Below are 17808 nucleotides of genomic sequence, written 5' to 3' on the forward strand. Positions count from 1 at the left end.
TAATTACATACCAACTAAAGATTTCAAAATGGGCTAAGTGGCTGATGCCCAGTCACCCGGACCTTACTCATTTAATAATTGTGTTAAATGGGGTCGACAATATCACGATCCAAACCCACTAATTTCATGTTATTTTTGAGTTTGTTTGTGGATCGTGTTTACATTTCCACCCATAATATAAGGAAGAATTACTAACTATAGTGAGGATAAAATCGTAAAAGTAGACTTTATTTAAGATAGAGCAAGCTTGAAACGGGTGGCTCTCCTCTTCGTCACACCTGAATAATAGATAATAAATAAATATAAATATATAAATAATAGATAAATTTGTATTAAAAAGAGAAATCCTTAACTGGGTATTGGGTAGGCGTAGGTTAAGAAGTTCACGTCCGCTGCGTACGCAAACACATGGCCAATGCAGCAGTTGCAGTCTCTACCTCACTTGGGTTAGGGTACCATTGCCCTTGCAACAGCAGAATTGCAAGTTCTAGGGTTAGGGCATCGACATCCATGAGCATGGCCACCACCACAACAGTTGTTCCCTCCATCATCGTTGGCGCTGGACGAGTAGGTAGAGCTTTGCAAAGCATGGGCAACGGCTCTGATTTACTCGTCACAAGAGGCGAATCTGTGCCGCTCGATTTCTCTGGTCCGATCTTTGTCTGCACCAGGAATGATGATCTCGATGCTGTTCTTCAATCCACTCCAAAATCCCGATGGAACGGTAAATTTCACTCTTGTCATCGAAATTTTCGATTAAAAACTTGTTTAAAAAAAAAATCAGAATCTGTTATCTAGAGGGCGTGTTTGGATCTGTTTCTTAAAAAAAAATTGTAATTTTATGGCTAATTACTGTTATATAAATACAATGGGACTTATGATTCCAGCAGATTTGGTTTTTTTCCAGAATGGGATGCTTGAACCATGGTTTCAGAGTAAAGGATTAAAGGATGCAGGCCAAGTCTTGGCGTATTTTGCTGTGTCAAAGATTGGAGAACCTCCTGTTGATGGAAAGACTGATACCAATCCAGAAGGTTTGACAGCGGCGTATGGGAAATGGGCGTCTGCTGTGTCTGCCAGATTAGAATCTGGAGGACTTTCTTGCAAGGTAAAGAGGATGGATTATGTTTTGTATATATATATATATATATATATATATATATATATATATTTTGTAATATAAATATTTAGGATGGAATGAAATTAAAAGATTATTGGGTTTTTTTTTGGGTAAGTTGAAGAGAATTTTTGTCTCTTGTGTGTTAACTAGGACACTATCTCCTAAAAGATAATCTAACAAAAGAAAGGAACAAGTAATCTTTGAGTATATATAGGATTTATTACTTATCTACTTTAGTTATTTAAGTGATAGAAACTATGATATGCTGTTAGGTGGCTGTTGGAAAATTTATATTGGAGGAAGAAAAATTACTTCTAGGCTCGAAAAGATTCGATCTCTTTTAGACAAATATTCTCCCCTACTGGTTGAACCAAAGTACACAAGGGATCGATGAACAAATGCCTTCAGGATACAAAGAAGCCTTACACTCAATATACTAAATCAGATTATGTACGATTTGATTTAGCCTAGAACACTCGAAAAATTTAGAAACTGATGATGCCTAGATCTTAAGCTTAGAGAGAGGAGAATACAGAATTTTTCAGTGAAGAAATCTGAATTCTGGTGGACTTTTTATAGTCATTTTTGTGTCTGTTGATCAAGAGTCATGATTTAATGTCTCTTGGTGTAATAGCCATTAGATTGTGCCTTATCTGAGATCTAACGATTCAGAATGCACCCTATCGAAAGAATGTGTCTCATGTCCTTTAACTAATACCTTTTAGTTGAATATGTTTGATCTAGTGGCTCTGATCGCGTCCGATCAGTTGCCATTTGATCTAACGGATCCGATCGTTCCTGATCGGATACCAATTATGAACCAACACACATGATCGATTCTGATTAGGTACAATCATGAATCAACGCATCTGATCGTTTCTGATCAGGTATAATTATGAATCAACGCATCTGATCGTTTCTGATTAGGTACTATATCGATCCATCGCACTTGATCATTCCAATCAGGTACTACCTTGATCCAACGCATCGGATCATTCTCGATCTAGTATTATTTCGATCCATCGTATCCGATCGGTTCTCGATCGGATACTAACTTGATCGCACCCGATCTATCACACGTGATGGATCAACCACAACTGTTAGATGGTTTCGTATCCCGAAAACTTTAAGGCTCCTCGCGACGATGCGTACGCGCGAAGTGCAAAGTGCGCCTCAAAGAGCCCAATCGCCCTTTCGCACGTCTCACGTGCGCGTGCGTGAGTGGTGCTTCGCACCACCTCGAAGCACTGAATCAAAGCTTAAATGTGTGACACAAATATAACTAACTATGTTGGCTATTACTTATAAGGTATACCACTTTCTTACTTGTGAGCGATGTGGGACTAAACCTTATATACAAAAAACCTCAAAATCTAACTTAAGAAAAAACAAACCAATAAACATTATTTTATTTTGAAAATATTCAACAGTGGCTTGGGTTTGTATATATTACCCTTGTACCTTTGATCTTCAATATCTGTAGTTGGACGATTGGAGTGGGTGTTGAACCATGATTCATGATTTTCTTAGACCATTGGGTTTTTTATTGTCAAGATTGTTGTGTAAATGTCTTGTATTCAGTTGGCACTACGTAGAGCTGCGGAGGTGCAGGGAGCAGTGCCCATGCAATGGGTTAGGATTACGAAAAGGGCAATTGTGTCATATTTTCTTGAGGGTTTTCTATCATTAGGGAGTTAGACGCGTTTTAGCAACTCCTAGTCTTATAAATAGAGATCTCTAGGGTTGTAAAACTCAAGAGAAAAAAGTGATTGTTCTTGATCTGATCTCTGGACGTAGGCACACTGCCGAACCACATAAATCCTTGTGTTTGTGCAATTTTTTGTCGTCTGTGCTATTTTGTTTTTTTCACAAAGATGACTGCTTGTCCAAGTGGTCTGATCATGAGTTGGTCGTTGATCAAATAAGTTTGACTGTACTCAAATGAGATGACCATTGGTCAAAGGGGTTGGATTGAGGGTCAAAAATGTTTGCAATGTTCAAGGGAGTCAATCGGTATGGTCAACAAGGGATGTAAATTCGGATTGACTGGAAAAGTGTTTGCTCTCCCTTGGTCTGTTAGATTAAATCAAAGTGATCCAAATTGGCTAAAATTGTCACTGTTGAAGGACTAATCATGGCGACTTTTTGGATGGGTTACATATGGATCTATAAAATAAGATCTATGGGCACAAATCAGTACACACCATCTTGTCAATTTTTGGCATACAAAGATCACAAATTCCTAATTACTATCATTTTATAATGCTTGATTGGATTGAGTTATCTAGGTACTTCTTCGTCTTTGCAAGATGACAAATTGTGATAAAGAGATTCTTTCATTGTGTCTTGGAGACACTTTTGTTCAAGTGTCGTTGCAAATTTTGATTTGCACTCCAGTAGGGAGTGAATGACATGTTAAAGACAAGGTTCTCGTGCCTCAAGTTCATGTATCTTGCATTAAATTATTTTTGTTAGATTTTCCAATTCTGGACCTCATCTTTTTCTAGCATATAATCTAAAATTTTAATTGGAACTAGTCGTGAGAGAACATATTTTCCCAATGTTGTGTTATATGGAAAGAATAAATGCAGAGTCGTGAATTTGGAATCACTTAAAAAATGAGTATAGTTTACAATTTTTTGCCAAATGGTTTCAGGTCCTCGACAAGGAAGCTTTTCAGAAGCAAATGTTAGAGAAACTAATATGGATATGTGCTTTCATGCTTGTTGGAGCTCGTCATCCAGGAGCCACTGTTGGTGTTGTGGAGAAGGATTATCGTTCTGAGGTAAGGCTTTCTTCTTTAATAGTTACTTGAAAAAGGAATAGAACCCTAAGAGACAATTGGGTATGAGCCAAAAAGGAATAAAAATAGGCAGTGAGCAGGGAGAAAAGAAATAGAAAAAAGAAAAACCTACACCAAACCAAATGTAAACTTTGATACCATGGAGATTAGGTTTAGGTTAGGTTAGGTTTTAAGAAGGAAATGAGAAAGTAGATGAAAATAAGAGGAGAGAGGGGTTTAGCCACACAATTTGGTTCATCTCCACTCTTCTCCATCTAATATATATATGGGACAGGATCAAGGCCCAACTATTTAGCCAATGTGTTTTGTCCTATATGGGTTAAAAGTTTCAGAATGAGCTGATTTTTTTGTGAGAATGATCTTCATGGTGAGATCATTCTCACAAAAAATCAGCCTATTCCAAAACTTCTAACCCAATCAAAAGTGGTTTACAAAAAAATGGACGGTCCACAATTCTTCAACTTGTCAATTAGGGTTAGAAGTTTCGGAATAAGCTGATTTTTTGTGAGGATGATCTCCTCACCATAGAGATCATCCTCGCCCAAAATCAGTCCATTCCAAAACTTCTAACCCATATAGGACAAAACACGTTGGCTTTTGGTCTGAATCATATATATATGTCCCCCACCATTGTCTCAATCTTTATCCCCCTTTAAAGAATGTATCTCGAGGACAATTTTTTTACTTTTTCTCTTGTCCCCTTTTTCTAATGAAACCCCTCCAACTTTATTGACTTTTCTTTGAAGAAGATGCATGTGCTATAGTCATGGACAAACTGTAGTAATTTTTTTTTAATAACTAAAAATTTATTAGGAGGAGGACAATATGTCCTTAATATTCAAGAAAGAAATAAACTAGCTTCTCTCACTACAAATTAAGTCCCACCTAAACAAAAAGTTCTCGAAAAACAATCATCCTTGCACCAAAAAAAAAATAATAACAAACCAAGGTTGCTAACAGAAGCTCAGGCAAAGAACTTTCCTTTTCGCCGAATGTGGGCCCATTTCTCTCTCTCCATAAGCCCCAACAAATAGTAGATGGAGTGAACTTTCAAAGAATCATGCGCCTGCCAAAAAAGGAAGTGGACTTTGAGCCAAGCATAAGAAACATAAGAATACTATTTTTTTATTAAAAAAAACAACATAAGCAGGTTGGGACTTCCTCTTGTAAACCTCTGATGGTACCTAGCTCTAACCACGACCAGAATATGAACATTTCTGATGAGAAGCAATTCCAGTTCTGGCAAGAACTTTAGTACCCACTAGCTTTGAGCAAATATCAAGCACTCATTGCTTTCAAATGGGACTAAACGTAGTTCAAACTTATTGCTAGATGAGCCTCAGAGCCATAAAAATCAGTCCACGCAAAATTTTCTACTTCAGTAAGACATTGGTTCTACTCCACCAAATGTTTTTCAGTAGCATACCCCTGAGCTCCAGCCATCTATTCCTCTCCCTGCAGACCTTCCACTTGATGGTAATGGTCCTTCCAGAGTAAGAGTCCCCCTCAACATGTGCCCAATATCTCATACACAACGTATTTGCAGATAGACGGACACAACTAGGTCCAACTCTTTCTCGACACCTAAAAACTAAACCAAAGCATCAGCCCATTGTTGGAAACCTCTTTCCCGAGGGGGGGTTCGTTGTTTATTTTGAAGCGGTTTCAGGATTATCAATTTCAGGAAAAGTAAGATGTTCGGAGTGGGTTGTGATGACGAGGTTGATAGATGTGCCACGATGTTTGGGTGTCAGAATGAGGTTTTACCGTTCACTCAACTAGGTTTACTGCTAGGGGCTAAGTATAGAAGTAAAGCCATTTGGGACTCCATAGTGGAATGCATGGAAAAGAGGTTGAGTTCTTGGAAAGCCAGATATCTCTCCAAGTGGGGGGAGGGAACTTGTGTTGATTAAGAGCACTTTGGCTGGCATCCCAGTCTACCATCTCTCATTATTTTCTATCCCAAGAAGGGTTGAAGACTGGTTAAATAAGTTGATAAAGGATTTCTTGTGGAATAATAAGAATGGTGGTCGAAAGCTTCACTTAGTTAAGTGGAAGGTAATCTATGAGACCAAAAAAAAATGGGGGCCTAGGATTAAGAGGTTTTAAAGTTGCAAATTCGGCGTTGTTGGGTAAACGGTTATGGAGGTTCAGGATCAAGCGTTCGATTTTGTGGAGGATGGTGATTAATTCTTAGTATGAGGAGAATTGGAATTGTTGGGAAAGCAATGAGGTAAGAACTTTTAACTGTAGCATATGGAAAGGAATTATGAAAGTTGCAGTGGATTTCAGAAGGAAGATAAAGTTTAGAGTTGGGAAAAGAGACAATGTGAAGTTTTGGGAGTACTGGTGGTGTGGGGCGGCTCCTCTTTCTGAGCAATTACCTTGTCTGTAGTTAGGAGAGGGGCATTCTGTGCAGTTCTTTCAAACCTCTAAGGGAAGTGCTTGGTTGGGATCTGGGTTTAGAAGGAATTTTAATGACTGGGAGGTTCAGGAACTTGTTGATATAACAAGCCAGCTGGATTGGATTCATAGTGTTGTTTCGGAAGAGGACGTGAGGTAATGGACTTGCTCGAAAGGGAATTCTTTCTCGGTAAGCTCTTTCGCCTTAGTGTTGGAGATTCCTCCCTTTTGCCACTTGTTGGGGGTTGTGGTTGGAAAGGAATAGAAGGGTTTTCAAGGGTGTGTTGGCCTCAAGTCAAGATGTTTTCTGATTACTTTTTTTTTTTCTTTCTTCTTTCTAGTGTAAGCATAATTCGGAGTTCAAGGGTGTGTTGGCCTCAAGTCAAGATGTTTTCTGATTACTTTTTTTTTTTTCTTTCTTCTTTCTAGTGTAAGCATAATTCGGAGTTCAAGGGTGTATTTTTTTAGGACTTCGTTTTTAAGTGGGATTCTTTATGCAAGGAGTAATGGGCTTTGAGTCGGTTTGTGTGTCTCTGGTTGGTCATCTCAACCGCCATTGTACATTATTTTTTTCCTCTTTTTAATAATAAAATTTACACTAGCCATCAAAAATAAAAAATAAAAAACCTCCATCCATTGAGAAATCCCTTCCACAGAATACAACTGCATTGAATTTCTTACCAATTAATTATTTTATATGAATCTCAATCAGCCTGCCAAATTATAATGCGTTTATTGATGGTTTGATGCTTATCGTTAAAATCACATGTATAAGTGTACCATACACTTTTGAAAACTTCAAAGCGGATTGAGAAATTTGACTACCATTCATCTTACTATTTGAAAAGAAAACATCATGTCTTACAGCTTGAGTACATTATGATGAGCATCCCCTCCTGTGAAGTAGGATCTTAACATTTTCATCTACAGGTTGCAAGCCTCATTCAAGAACTAGCATCAGCAGCGGAAGAAGATAAAGGGATAGTGTTTGATGAAGCTATTGAGGATAGGCTCTGTGCCTATGCAAGGGCTGTTTCTCACTTTCCAACTGCTGTTAAAGAGGTAAAGCCACCATTGTCTAATTTGAATGCAAGCAGTACCATTAGTACTGTATACAATTAAACTTCAATGTGTTTCTCACAATTTTCTTTTATTTTTTTATTTGATAATTGTGTTTCTATCAAATGTCTGAAGTTCAAATGGCGGAATGGTTGGTTCTATTCACTTAGCCAAAAGGCTGTTGCGGAAGGAAAGCAGGATCCATGTCCCTTACATACAACATGGCTCAAGGAATTGAAAATAGTCTAAAAGATGCTTGCTCCATATCTTCAACTGCGTCGAACTATATCTCAGAAGCATGACTCGTTATTATCAACATTCAGATTCCACCGATTTGTAAGAGAGACCTGATTTGCTCCTCCAGTAGTGCAGTTTACCTTCTTGTCCTCTTAGAATTGTATGTTTTTGGTCACATCTGTCATGTTTATTTTTTGATTGGTTTTCAAGTTATATCAACTAATAAATAAAAATGAGGACCTATCTATTACATTGGGAAGAAATGAAACACTATTCTATAACGGTACCCTTATCATTTACATATCAACTTCCATCTAAACACAAAGTCTTCAAAAAATACATCCCACCCTAATCTAAACACAAGGTCTTCAAAAAATACATCTAAACACAAAGTCCTCTTAGAATTGTATGTTTTTGATTGTGCATGGAAAATTGCATTTTTGGTTGTTTGATTATTTCGTTTTTTTTTTTTAATGGAAAATACATTTCCACCCTAATCTAAAAGTCCATTTTTGGTTCATTTCATTTCCAACCCAGCCTTGCGGGAAAATGAAATCTAGCCCTAAATGCAAGCAAACACTGGAATTTCTCTTTTCATTCCATTTATATATCCATGATCATTTTCCCATGGAATATGAAATTCTAGCTAATCAAAAAGAGACCCAAAAGAGTTTACACCTAAAAGAATTGAAAACCTAAAATGTCAATTTTGACCATGGTTTTAAATCTCGGATGAGGCATAGCGGTTATGCCTCGTTGTTGGACGAGATGGAAATAAGGAGCGACTCAATAATCACATTGTCTCCTAAGTAAAGACTAGGCGGACTTTTTTGCAAAACCCCCCCTTTTGTTGCACAGATGATATTGTTGATTTGTAACTCTTCAAAATTGAAAGAAAATTATAATCTGAAAGTTTCTTTCCCAAGACAAGTAATTCCTACTCGTGAACACTGTAACCGATATAAGTCATTTGGTGATTTCTTGACTTATACCAAAGATTAAACTGCAAGGGAGCCTCAAATCTGTATTTATTGGTTTGAGTAAACATTGTTTACTACCAACCAAAGTTAACAGCAAATAAGTACACAAAACAGTCCTCAGTTTGCAAATGTGAGACAACAAGACTGAAAAGTATATAATGTCCCTTCTAGCCATTTATTATGACAGAATCAAAAATAAATAAATAAAACTCCAACAGAAACAAATCTCATCCACAGCTTATAAAACCCCACTTTTATATATTTTTTTATATCACTTTTAAATTATATAATAGTATAATATACACATTAAAAAGTTTTCAGATATTTTGGGTTTCATCCTCTCTCTCTCTCTTTTGGTAGACCTATTCAACTACAGCAGTGGTGAGGGGAGCTTGGCACGTGGGAGAAGCACGTGTGATGGAGAGAATATCTGCAAAGTAAGGACTATCAGCAGGTTCTCTCTTCCCTTCAGAAACCTCCTTGTAATCTGCCATCAACTTGTCCCACTTCTCCCTACACTGCTTCCCATCCCTCTTCACACCCTCACCGCACATTAGCCTCGCCACCTCTTCCCACAACTTCGCTCTCCTTGTTGACTTTGCAAACCTCACCTCCATCTCCGCCCTCAGCTTTATAAGCATCAAAACCTCACCTCTCTTCCAATTCTTCGATCTCTTCTTCATCATCCCCACTGCTACGCTGGACGTTTCTGGGAACACCCGCGGCGCACCAACACCACCACCACCACCCTCATTTACAAGCTTCTTTGTTAAAACAATCATCGCGTTCTGAAACTCTAATCTCTCCACTCGATCTTCTTCCCGCCATTTCTCTTCTCTCTCTTCTCTCATCTTCTCTCGAATTTTCTCTCTTCTATTCATCGATTCCAACAGATCTACGAAGAATCTGTCTTGTCTCGCTATTACGGTATCTAACAGATCCTTCAGAGCCTCATCATCAATCGTCTCTTGTTCTGAATCTCTGCATTTTTTTCTCCTCTTTTGAGCTGGAAAATCTGTTGCGTCTTCGGTTTCTTCTCCATCTGATCTGATCAGCTTCATCTCTCTCTGCAACTCAATTCTTCGAGTTTGAGTTTCTCTTCTTTGAGATTTACTTGAGAGAAGATGATCGAGATCTTCGAAGAATGGATAATCTTCTTTCGCTCGAACACCATCTCGAACTTCTTTGTATCCAGCTATGAGTTTCTCCCATTTATCTCTGCACTGTTGTGCGTCTCTGCAGATTCCTTCGCTTCTCAGAGCTTCAGAGATTTCGATCCAAAGCTCCGCCTTCTTATTATTCATCAAAAACCTCGTCTCCATCGCAGATCTGAACCTGATCATCTTCAAAATCTCGACTCTTGTCCAGTTCTTCGACCTCTTCTTGTGCTCCTCTCGCTTCTTCTCTTGTTCTACATCTCTGCTTTTCTCTCTCATCTTTGAAGGGTCAAGAGATTTCTATGGTCGAGCTTCGATCGCGGAAGAAGATATTCTCTCCATGGTGAGTGGAGGTTCGGCTTTCATGGAGAATGATCTAACGGAGTTTTTCTCTAACAGGAAACAATTCTCAAGTGTTTTTTTCGGGGTTGACGAGATCTCCAATTTTACAGGAAATCAATAATTTCGATTGATTCGTCATCTCTGCCTTGGAGAGGGAAAATTATCTCTTTTTATGAGAAAAAATTATTACGATCATTTGGATAGAGAACCAGAAGCACTCCGTCAAAGAGTAGAAGTTCAAGCATTTTATGAAAAAGTTGGAGAAGTACTTCTGTGCTAAAAAGGGTGTTTGAGAAATAATTCCATGAAGTACTGGTAGATGTACTTTTGTGTTGGAAGTGTGTTTGGAACAATACTGATTTTTTATGATTTCTGATAAAAAAAAATCATAATATCTTTATATTCTTCATGAATATGTTTTCAAACTGTCTTGATTTTTATATTTTAACTATAAATATTAATATAATGCGTATCTAAATTCAAGTATACTCAAAATTTAAAAAAAAAATTGACAATTCCTTTAAATTGATATATTTTCACTTATCATTTGTTGAATTACTATAGACACCCAAATTTAATTGGGCCCTTGATGTAAAGTGCTCAAAATTTATCAAAATCGAAATGGGTCCCAAAGTCTAAACCTTTAAAAAATTAATATTTTTCTTTCAATAAATGGCCTAAGGCCCTTCCCACATGGCTCATAGGTCAAAGACTCATCACCCTTCCTCTACACTTATCAATCCAATTCCATTCAACCCATCACCTAAATCATTCTACCCAAATCCAATCCCATTATTATTAATATTCAACCCACTACCTAATTACCTACCCAAGCCAACCTATCTACCTAAACCCAATTCTCAACCCAAGCCAACATCACAACCAATCAATTAAGATCATTAAGGTGAGACATGTCACCACTTCAATCCACCTCCCACATCCAATTACCAGCCTTTATCACATTTTCTCTAAAAATATAATCTATCTACATCTCAACCCATACCTCTCCCTAGCCTACCATCATCATTCCTTACAAACTTACATTTACAATTCAAACCCACACCCTCATTTCAAAACAAATACTCATTCTCTCTAATCAATTCATCTAACACTCCAAACCCACACCCCTCATTTCAAAACAAATACTCATTCTCTATAATCAACTCAGCTAACACTTCAAACCCACACCCTTTTTTGACACATGTCACCACCTTCTTCACCTTTCTAAAAATCTAATAACTTACCCTCTAACACAACCCATTCTTTTAATTAAAACCCACTTCCCTCAACTCACTAAACACTCAATCAATTAACTACCATCTTACACCCTCATTCTCTCAACCAAACACCACTCATTTCATTATGTCTAACACTCAACCCAAATGGGTTAAAATATCCAATCTATTTGGGTCACAAATAATCCATTTAACCCTCCTTACACAAATGTCATTCCATCTCTTTTAATTCACACATACCCCCTCTCATAAACCTCAAACCATTCTACTCATTCTCATCAATTCACTAAATTATACCCCTAAAAATTATCCTTCAAATCCTATAAAACCCCCTCATCATCAACACAATTCTCACCTAATGAAAAATTAAGAAAAAAATATTCTCTCATTCTCAACCCTCTACTCTCAACTTTCTACTCTCAATCCTCTACTCACTCTCAAGAAAACTAAGATCAAATCAAGGAAGGATTTTCTTTGAAGATCAAGGAAGGTCAAAGGAAGTTAAGAAGAACAAAGTGGGTTTTGGACAAAAACACTCCCTTCCTCTCCTCTCCAACTTCCCTTCTTCTACTTCTTCCCATTCTCTACACCTATGCATACATCATAAATGATTTAAGTCATCGAAGTGCCCCTTTTTTCAATAAAGATGCCATCAATGGTTTGAACCAACATCAAAGTCTTTTATATTTGAGGGCACATATCAAATCTTTTCAATTCTTTTTATTTTATTTTTATTTTGAAAAAAAATAATTGAATCCGAGGTTACCACAAACGATGGAGGGAGTAGGGTGCCTAACACCTTTCCTACTCCTTAGCATAGACCCCTTTACCTAAATCTAAAGTTGGATCAATTAGCTATATCCGCACAAGAGTCACTAAATGCTAAAATAACATACTTTTTCGAAAAATGCAAATCGGGTGACGATTCACATCCTTTTACAAAAAAGGATGGTGGCGACTCCAAACCCAAAATGGTTCAGATATTCAGAAACGAAAAATCTCATGTTCACAGCTTGGCGACTCCACTGAGGAGTACATTAGCGGGTCCAACCCTTTTTTTCAATTCGATTATTTTTCAAAACAAAAAGTGCGTTTCCATTTATTTGCTTTCTAGTTTATTTACTAACGTTTGTTGTGTTTTTTTTTTTTTTTCAAGTTTCATGTGAGAATGGATGTAATATTTACTTATGCTTTTATTTTTTTTATTTTTATTTTGGGACGAATGATGTAAGGATGGATACACTTTTTCAAAAAAAAAAAAAAAATTGAACGTGCATATGCGTTTCAAAACCTAATGCACAAACCACTCCCCTCATTTGTGAAAATCTTAGTCCCGGATGCTAGTACTCTCAAGCCCCCCAGATCGTTATTTTGGGTGGCGGGGAGGAGAACATCCACCCCATTCACCAACCTAAGACATAGACATTTCGGTGTACATCGAGGTTTAAAGAATGGGTAGCTAAAAAATCACCTACAAACCTGTATGCATCGAAGCGTAATTAATAGACGTAGGAAATTAAAGTCTTCAAAAATCAAATGTGTATTCATCCCATGTTCATATGTTGTAATTTTTTTTTTTAACACACGAATGCAAGTTGTATAGATTTTAGGCTTTTTTCCCTTTATTTTCTTTGTATGTCCCCCTAGGTAAAAAGGGGAATCTAGTTTCCTTTTATATCTTGTATCATCAAAAAAAAATTTAATTAATTTTTTTTTTTAAATGAAGGTTCTGGTCTGTTTTTAAAGCATGGATCAGCATAAAAGTACTCGGTCCGTGCATGAAAAATGGACCCTAAAAATAAATTTTTATTTTTATTTTTGCTCATTTCGTTCTTTATATCAGTTTTGACAACTTTTCTCTTGGACTCTATTTTTATTTTGAGTTTTAAGGCTTAAAAATGATTAAATGAACTACTTTAATCGTTAAACTTATGGCCTACCATTCGTCACTTTTTGTTTGATCTAAACGGAGGTCGCCTACACTTCACCAATCAAAATTGATTTGTCCAATGTAATGCATTATTAAACTCGTCATCATCCATCACCAAAGATCAATACAAATCGGATCCATGGCTCGAATCCAATTCAAAATGGGTCCACGACCCATATCCAATCTGAATTGATTTTACGACCCATATGCACTTCCAAATGGGCCACGACTCGTATTCATTTCCAAATGGATCCACGACCCATATGCACTTCAAAAATGGGTCACGACCCATATCCATTTCCAAATGGGGCCACGATCTATATCCTCTTCAAATGGGGTTACGACCCATATCTATTTCGAGTCGGGTTCACAACTAGTACCCATGGTTTTTAAACTCGTCTGAGACAGAGATGTATCGTTCGAGTTAACTCGGTATCAGAGTTGAACAAGACCAACTCACAAAGTCATTTTTTGATCGAGTTTTACATCTCACAGTTTAATTTTTTGAGTTATCTCACGAGACGTCTCAAATGTATCGAAAAACTCATCCGAGACAACTCGGTATCATTGTTGACGAGACGAGATGCGATACCGAGTTTAAAAACCATGCTCGTACCTAACTCAAATTGAATCCATCATTCAATCTCAACCATGTCCATGATTTATGTGTGATCCATCAAGATCAACAATTGGGTGATCAATTCAAATGAATCCATTTATTTTTTCAATAAATTAAATTTAAAAAAATTTAAAAAAAAGAAATAATAAATTAAAAAAAATAATTTAATTACCAATTACAATTCTTGATCAAAGTCAGTGCATAAGAATGATTTTGCCCGTTGATATGAGGGGAATAGACTACGTCTATTCAAGGAAATGAGGTGATTTATGAGTGTCCTTGCGAAAGCATTATTCGCCATCTCTTCCATGAGAATCTGATTGGCCGACCTTGATTTTAGAGAATTGGATTGGGGCTAACAGAACATATGTTTTTTCAACTCGACTTGTTTGTAGTAATCTACTTTTTCAAAATGTTTTACTGACTCCGTGTCAATGTCAGTTCCGTGCTGATGTAATCATCTTTTTCACAATGTTATATTGACTCCGTGTCGATGCCAACTCTGTATTAATATAATTTTTTTTCAAAATATTTTACCAACTCCATGTTGATGCTAGTTCCGTGCTGCTGTAATCGTTTTTTACATTATACCGACTCTGTGTTGATGCCAACTCCTTGTTGATGTAATCATTTTTAAAATGTGCTACCAACTCTGTGTTGATGACAGTTTCATGTTGATGTAATCATTTTTTAAATTATACCGACTCCATGTCGATGTCGGCTCCATGTTGATGTAATTTTTTTTTCTTAATGTTATACCCACTTTGTGTCAATACTAGTTCTGTGCTGATGTAATCATTTTTTTTAAATGTTTTACTGATTCCGTGTCGATGCCAACTCCGTGTGAATGTAATTCTTTTTTAAATTGTATTGACTCTGTGTCGATGCCAGCTTCGTATTGATGTAATCATTTAAAATATATATATATATATATATATATATATATATATATATTACTGACTCCGTGTCGATACCAGCTTCGTGTTGATGTAATTCCATTTTCAGAATGTTTTACCGACTTCATGTCGATGCCGACTCCGTGTTGATGCCAGCTCCGTGTTGATGTAATTCATTTTTCAAAATGTTTTACCGACTTTGTGTCGATGTAAGCTCCGTACTGATGTAATTTATTTTTTCAAAATATTTTACCGACTCCGTGTCGATGCTAGCTCTGTGCTGATGTAATTCCTTTTAAAAAATGTTTTACTGACTCTGTGTCGATGTGAGCTCCATACTGATGTAATTTCTTTTTTCAAAATGTTTTATCGACTCCGTGTCGATGCTAGTTTCATGTTGATGCTAGTTCCGTGCTGATGTAATCGTTTTTTAATTATACTAACTCTGTGTTGATGCCAATTCCGTGCTGATGTAATTCTTTTTTTAGTTTTTACCAACTTTGTGTTGATGCCAGTTCTGTGCTGATGTAATTTTTTCTTATCAAACGATCCAGCTCCCATTATCTACTTCGATTATCGATGATCCCACAATGTCATCAATAAGTATTCCTTCATCTTTGTCAACACCAATCTTATCCATAATGGATTGCAACAACTAATAAAATACTAATAAACTACAAATGATTCTTAAGCCTAACAACAATCAATATACCATTAAAAAAATTATTATGAAGCCTAAAAATAGAATCTCAAATATTATGAAGCCTGATTTGCCAAAAGACTATTCAAATATGAACAAAGCCTTGATTTAAATACTCAAATCCAAGACAATTGGTGGAAGGGCTTCAAGTAAAGTAATTGTTTCTACAGAATTCAAACTTGCCCCCCTCTTACCAAAATAATGGCTACAGTGATCAATTGAATGAAAAAAAAATTGGAGTAACTTGCACCAGTATGTTAGATAAGGAAAAAAAAATTGTTCCTACTATGTGTCTAAAGAGAACTTAGGCCACGTAGTAGGAAAGATAGAAAATCTCTCCCATCTTGAGATGAAATCCGTCAAAATAACTATAGCGCAGTGATTACTATTAAATGCAAAATTATGAAACAATAAACATACCCCAAAGCTGAAATTTTCAAATTGTTTCCTTACTATCCAAATATTAGAATTTTGTGAATCATGGAAATGAAAGCAAGCATTCCAAAACTAAGCAACAAAGATAGTTTTGCTACTGTGATTCAATCAGTTTTCTAATGATGATGATCATGTTCTTCAATATTTAAGACTCAACTGTTGATGCTTGCATAGTCTATGTTGTCTTCTAGATTTTCAATATTATTCGAAAATGTTAATTCTTCAATGATCTCAATTACAATATTGGAAAAAGTCCTAAAGAGAGTTTAATATGACTTCACAAAAATACATACATGAAAAAGCCCTAGTTAAAGAAAATTAATAGTAAACCATCATCAAGAAACAACAAAGAGAAAATTGAGTAGGTGAGACTATCAACTTAACACGAGGGTTCAAACTTTTTTTAAACCTTAAAAATCCGTAATTAATTCTTACTATTTCTCCAATTTAAAGCTCAAAACCAATATATTTACTCTTTCAGTCAATTTTCAATTGTCGCCATCAACATTATCTTTCAAGTTTAACAACTACAATAAAAAAAAAACCCAATCGTTTTCCTCTATTAGTTATTTTCCTCAAATTGAAAAAGGAGGAAAAAATGAACCTGAGAGTGCGTGAAGAAAACGAGGGTTGAGAGAGAGAGACAACAATGACTTTGAATCGTTCGAACTAAGGGCCTGTAACTTGAGAAAAAGAGACGGTGATGGCGACGACGAGAGTGTGTGAAGATGACAATGGTGAGAATCGTTTGGTCGTTCGAACTTAACTTGAGAAAGAGATAGACGGTAATGGCGTCGAGTCATTTGAAAGATGGTTTCTGTAACTTGGTTTAGAGAGAGAGAGTTTCGATCGAATAGGGAGAGGTTCTATAAGGGAAGAAGATAATTTTGTGAGGGATTTGATAAAGAATAAAAAATTGAACAAAGGGGCACTTGTAATTACCTTATGTTTTTATTTTAAAACGGTAAGACATCCTCTGAACTGTCGGATGTGTCCATATCTAACGACCTCAAAAACTTGGAACGAAACTTGATTTCGTTTAGGGCCTCTGAATCGCTCCCTATACATATAGTTATATTTCCATTGGAATCTATACACATGTAGTGTTTGATTCATAATATGGTGGTCCTTGTAGGCAAAACGACCCTTGGTAAGATTTAAGATCTTATTTAGTAAGGCTAGTATGCCTATGCGATAATGGAATACCCTTTTGCTTAGCTAATAATAATAATAATACTAAACACTTTTCTTACTAAGTTAGTAAGGGAAGTTTTCTGATCACATCACCTTATGGTATCCAAGAAAATGACCCGAGGTCACATATTGTTGTAAAGGACAAAATCATATGAATTTTGAAAAAAAAAATAAAAAAAATTATTATTCATTATTGAATTTAATTTATGATTGTGTAACTTTATTTTTAATAATAATATATTATTTTTGATGGAGAAAATGAAACTTATTTTTTTCAATAAAAATTAGAATTTTATTAAACATATTATACATGAGTTGAGTTAAGTATACTTATTTATAAATGAGTTAGGTTTGGATTTAAGTTTTTGACACAATTATTAAATGGTCGGGTTCGATAAATTTTCATAATACCTTTACCTCAACATGACCCGACCCAATGCTGCCCTAGCTAAGACATTAAAATTTGTCTGAGTCAATCGGGATTTTGATTAAAGTAATTAAATTTTTAGAATTTAAAAATTTATTATATAAATAAAACATAGTTTTATGACTAAACATCTTCTAATCTAGGTTATTTTCTAAACAAAATTTTAATTATTTTCATAAAATAATTGTAAACCAACTTAAATGGTTTATCTCGAGTTGAATCGTCCAAGACAACTCGGTCTCGTTCATGGACAAGACGAGACGGCAAACCG

General features: G+C 36.0%; 2 protein-coding genes across 4 annotated transcripts; one reads left to right on the plus strand and one right to left on the minus strand.

The window, feature by feature from the left end:
* Positions 1-317: 317 nt before the first annotated feature.
* LOC147389110 (nuclear protein) lies at positions 318-7903 on the plus strand. Of its 3 annotated transcripts, none has more exons than XM_086418270.1 (5): positions 325-724; positions 891-1108; positions 3777-3905; positions 7257-7388; positions 7521-7903. In XM_086418270.1, the coding sequence occupies exons 1-5, from the start codon at positions 409-411 to the stop codon at positions 7632-7634; spliced, it is 909 nt and encodes a 302-aa protein (XP_086274396.1). In that variant the 5' UTR covers positions 325-408; the 3' UTR covers positions 7635-7903. The 3 variants fall into 3 exon arrangements, with proteins under 3 accessions (XP_086274397.1, XP_086274396.1, XP_086274398.1); XM_086418272.1 differs by having other exon boundaries at positions 527-724; positions 908-1108; XM_086418271.1 differs by lacking the exon at positions 3777-3905 and having other exon boundaries at positions 318-724.
* Positions 7904-8964: 1061 nt separating this feature from the next.
* LOC147389111 (uncharacterized) lies at positions 8965-10038 on the minus strand. The gene has a single exon (XM_086419733.1). It carries the CDS (start codon positions 10036-10038, stop codon positions 8965-8967), a length of 1074 nt encoding a protein of 357 aa, XP_086275859.1.
* Positions 10039-17808: the final 7770 nt, after the last annotated feature.

This window comes from Akebia trifoliata, chromosome 12 (assembly GCF_017979445.1).
Source record: "Akebia trifoliata isolate Shusen 1 chromosome 12, ASM1797944v1, whole genome shotgun sequence".
In the NCBI taxonomy this organism is placed as follows: domain Eukaryota; kingdom Viridiplantae; phylum Streptophyta; class Magnoliopsida; order Ranunculales; family Lardizabalaceae; genus Akebia; species Akebia trifoliata.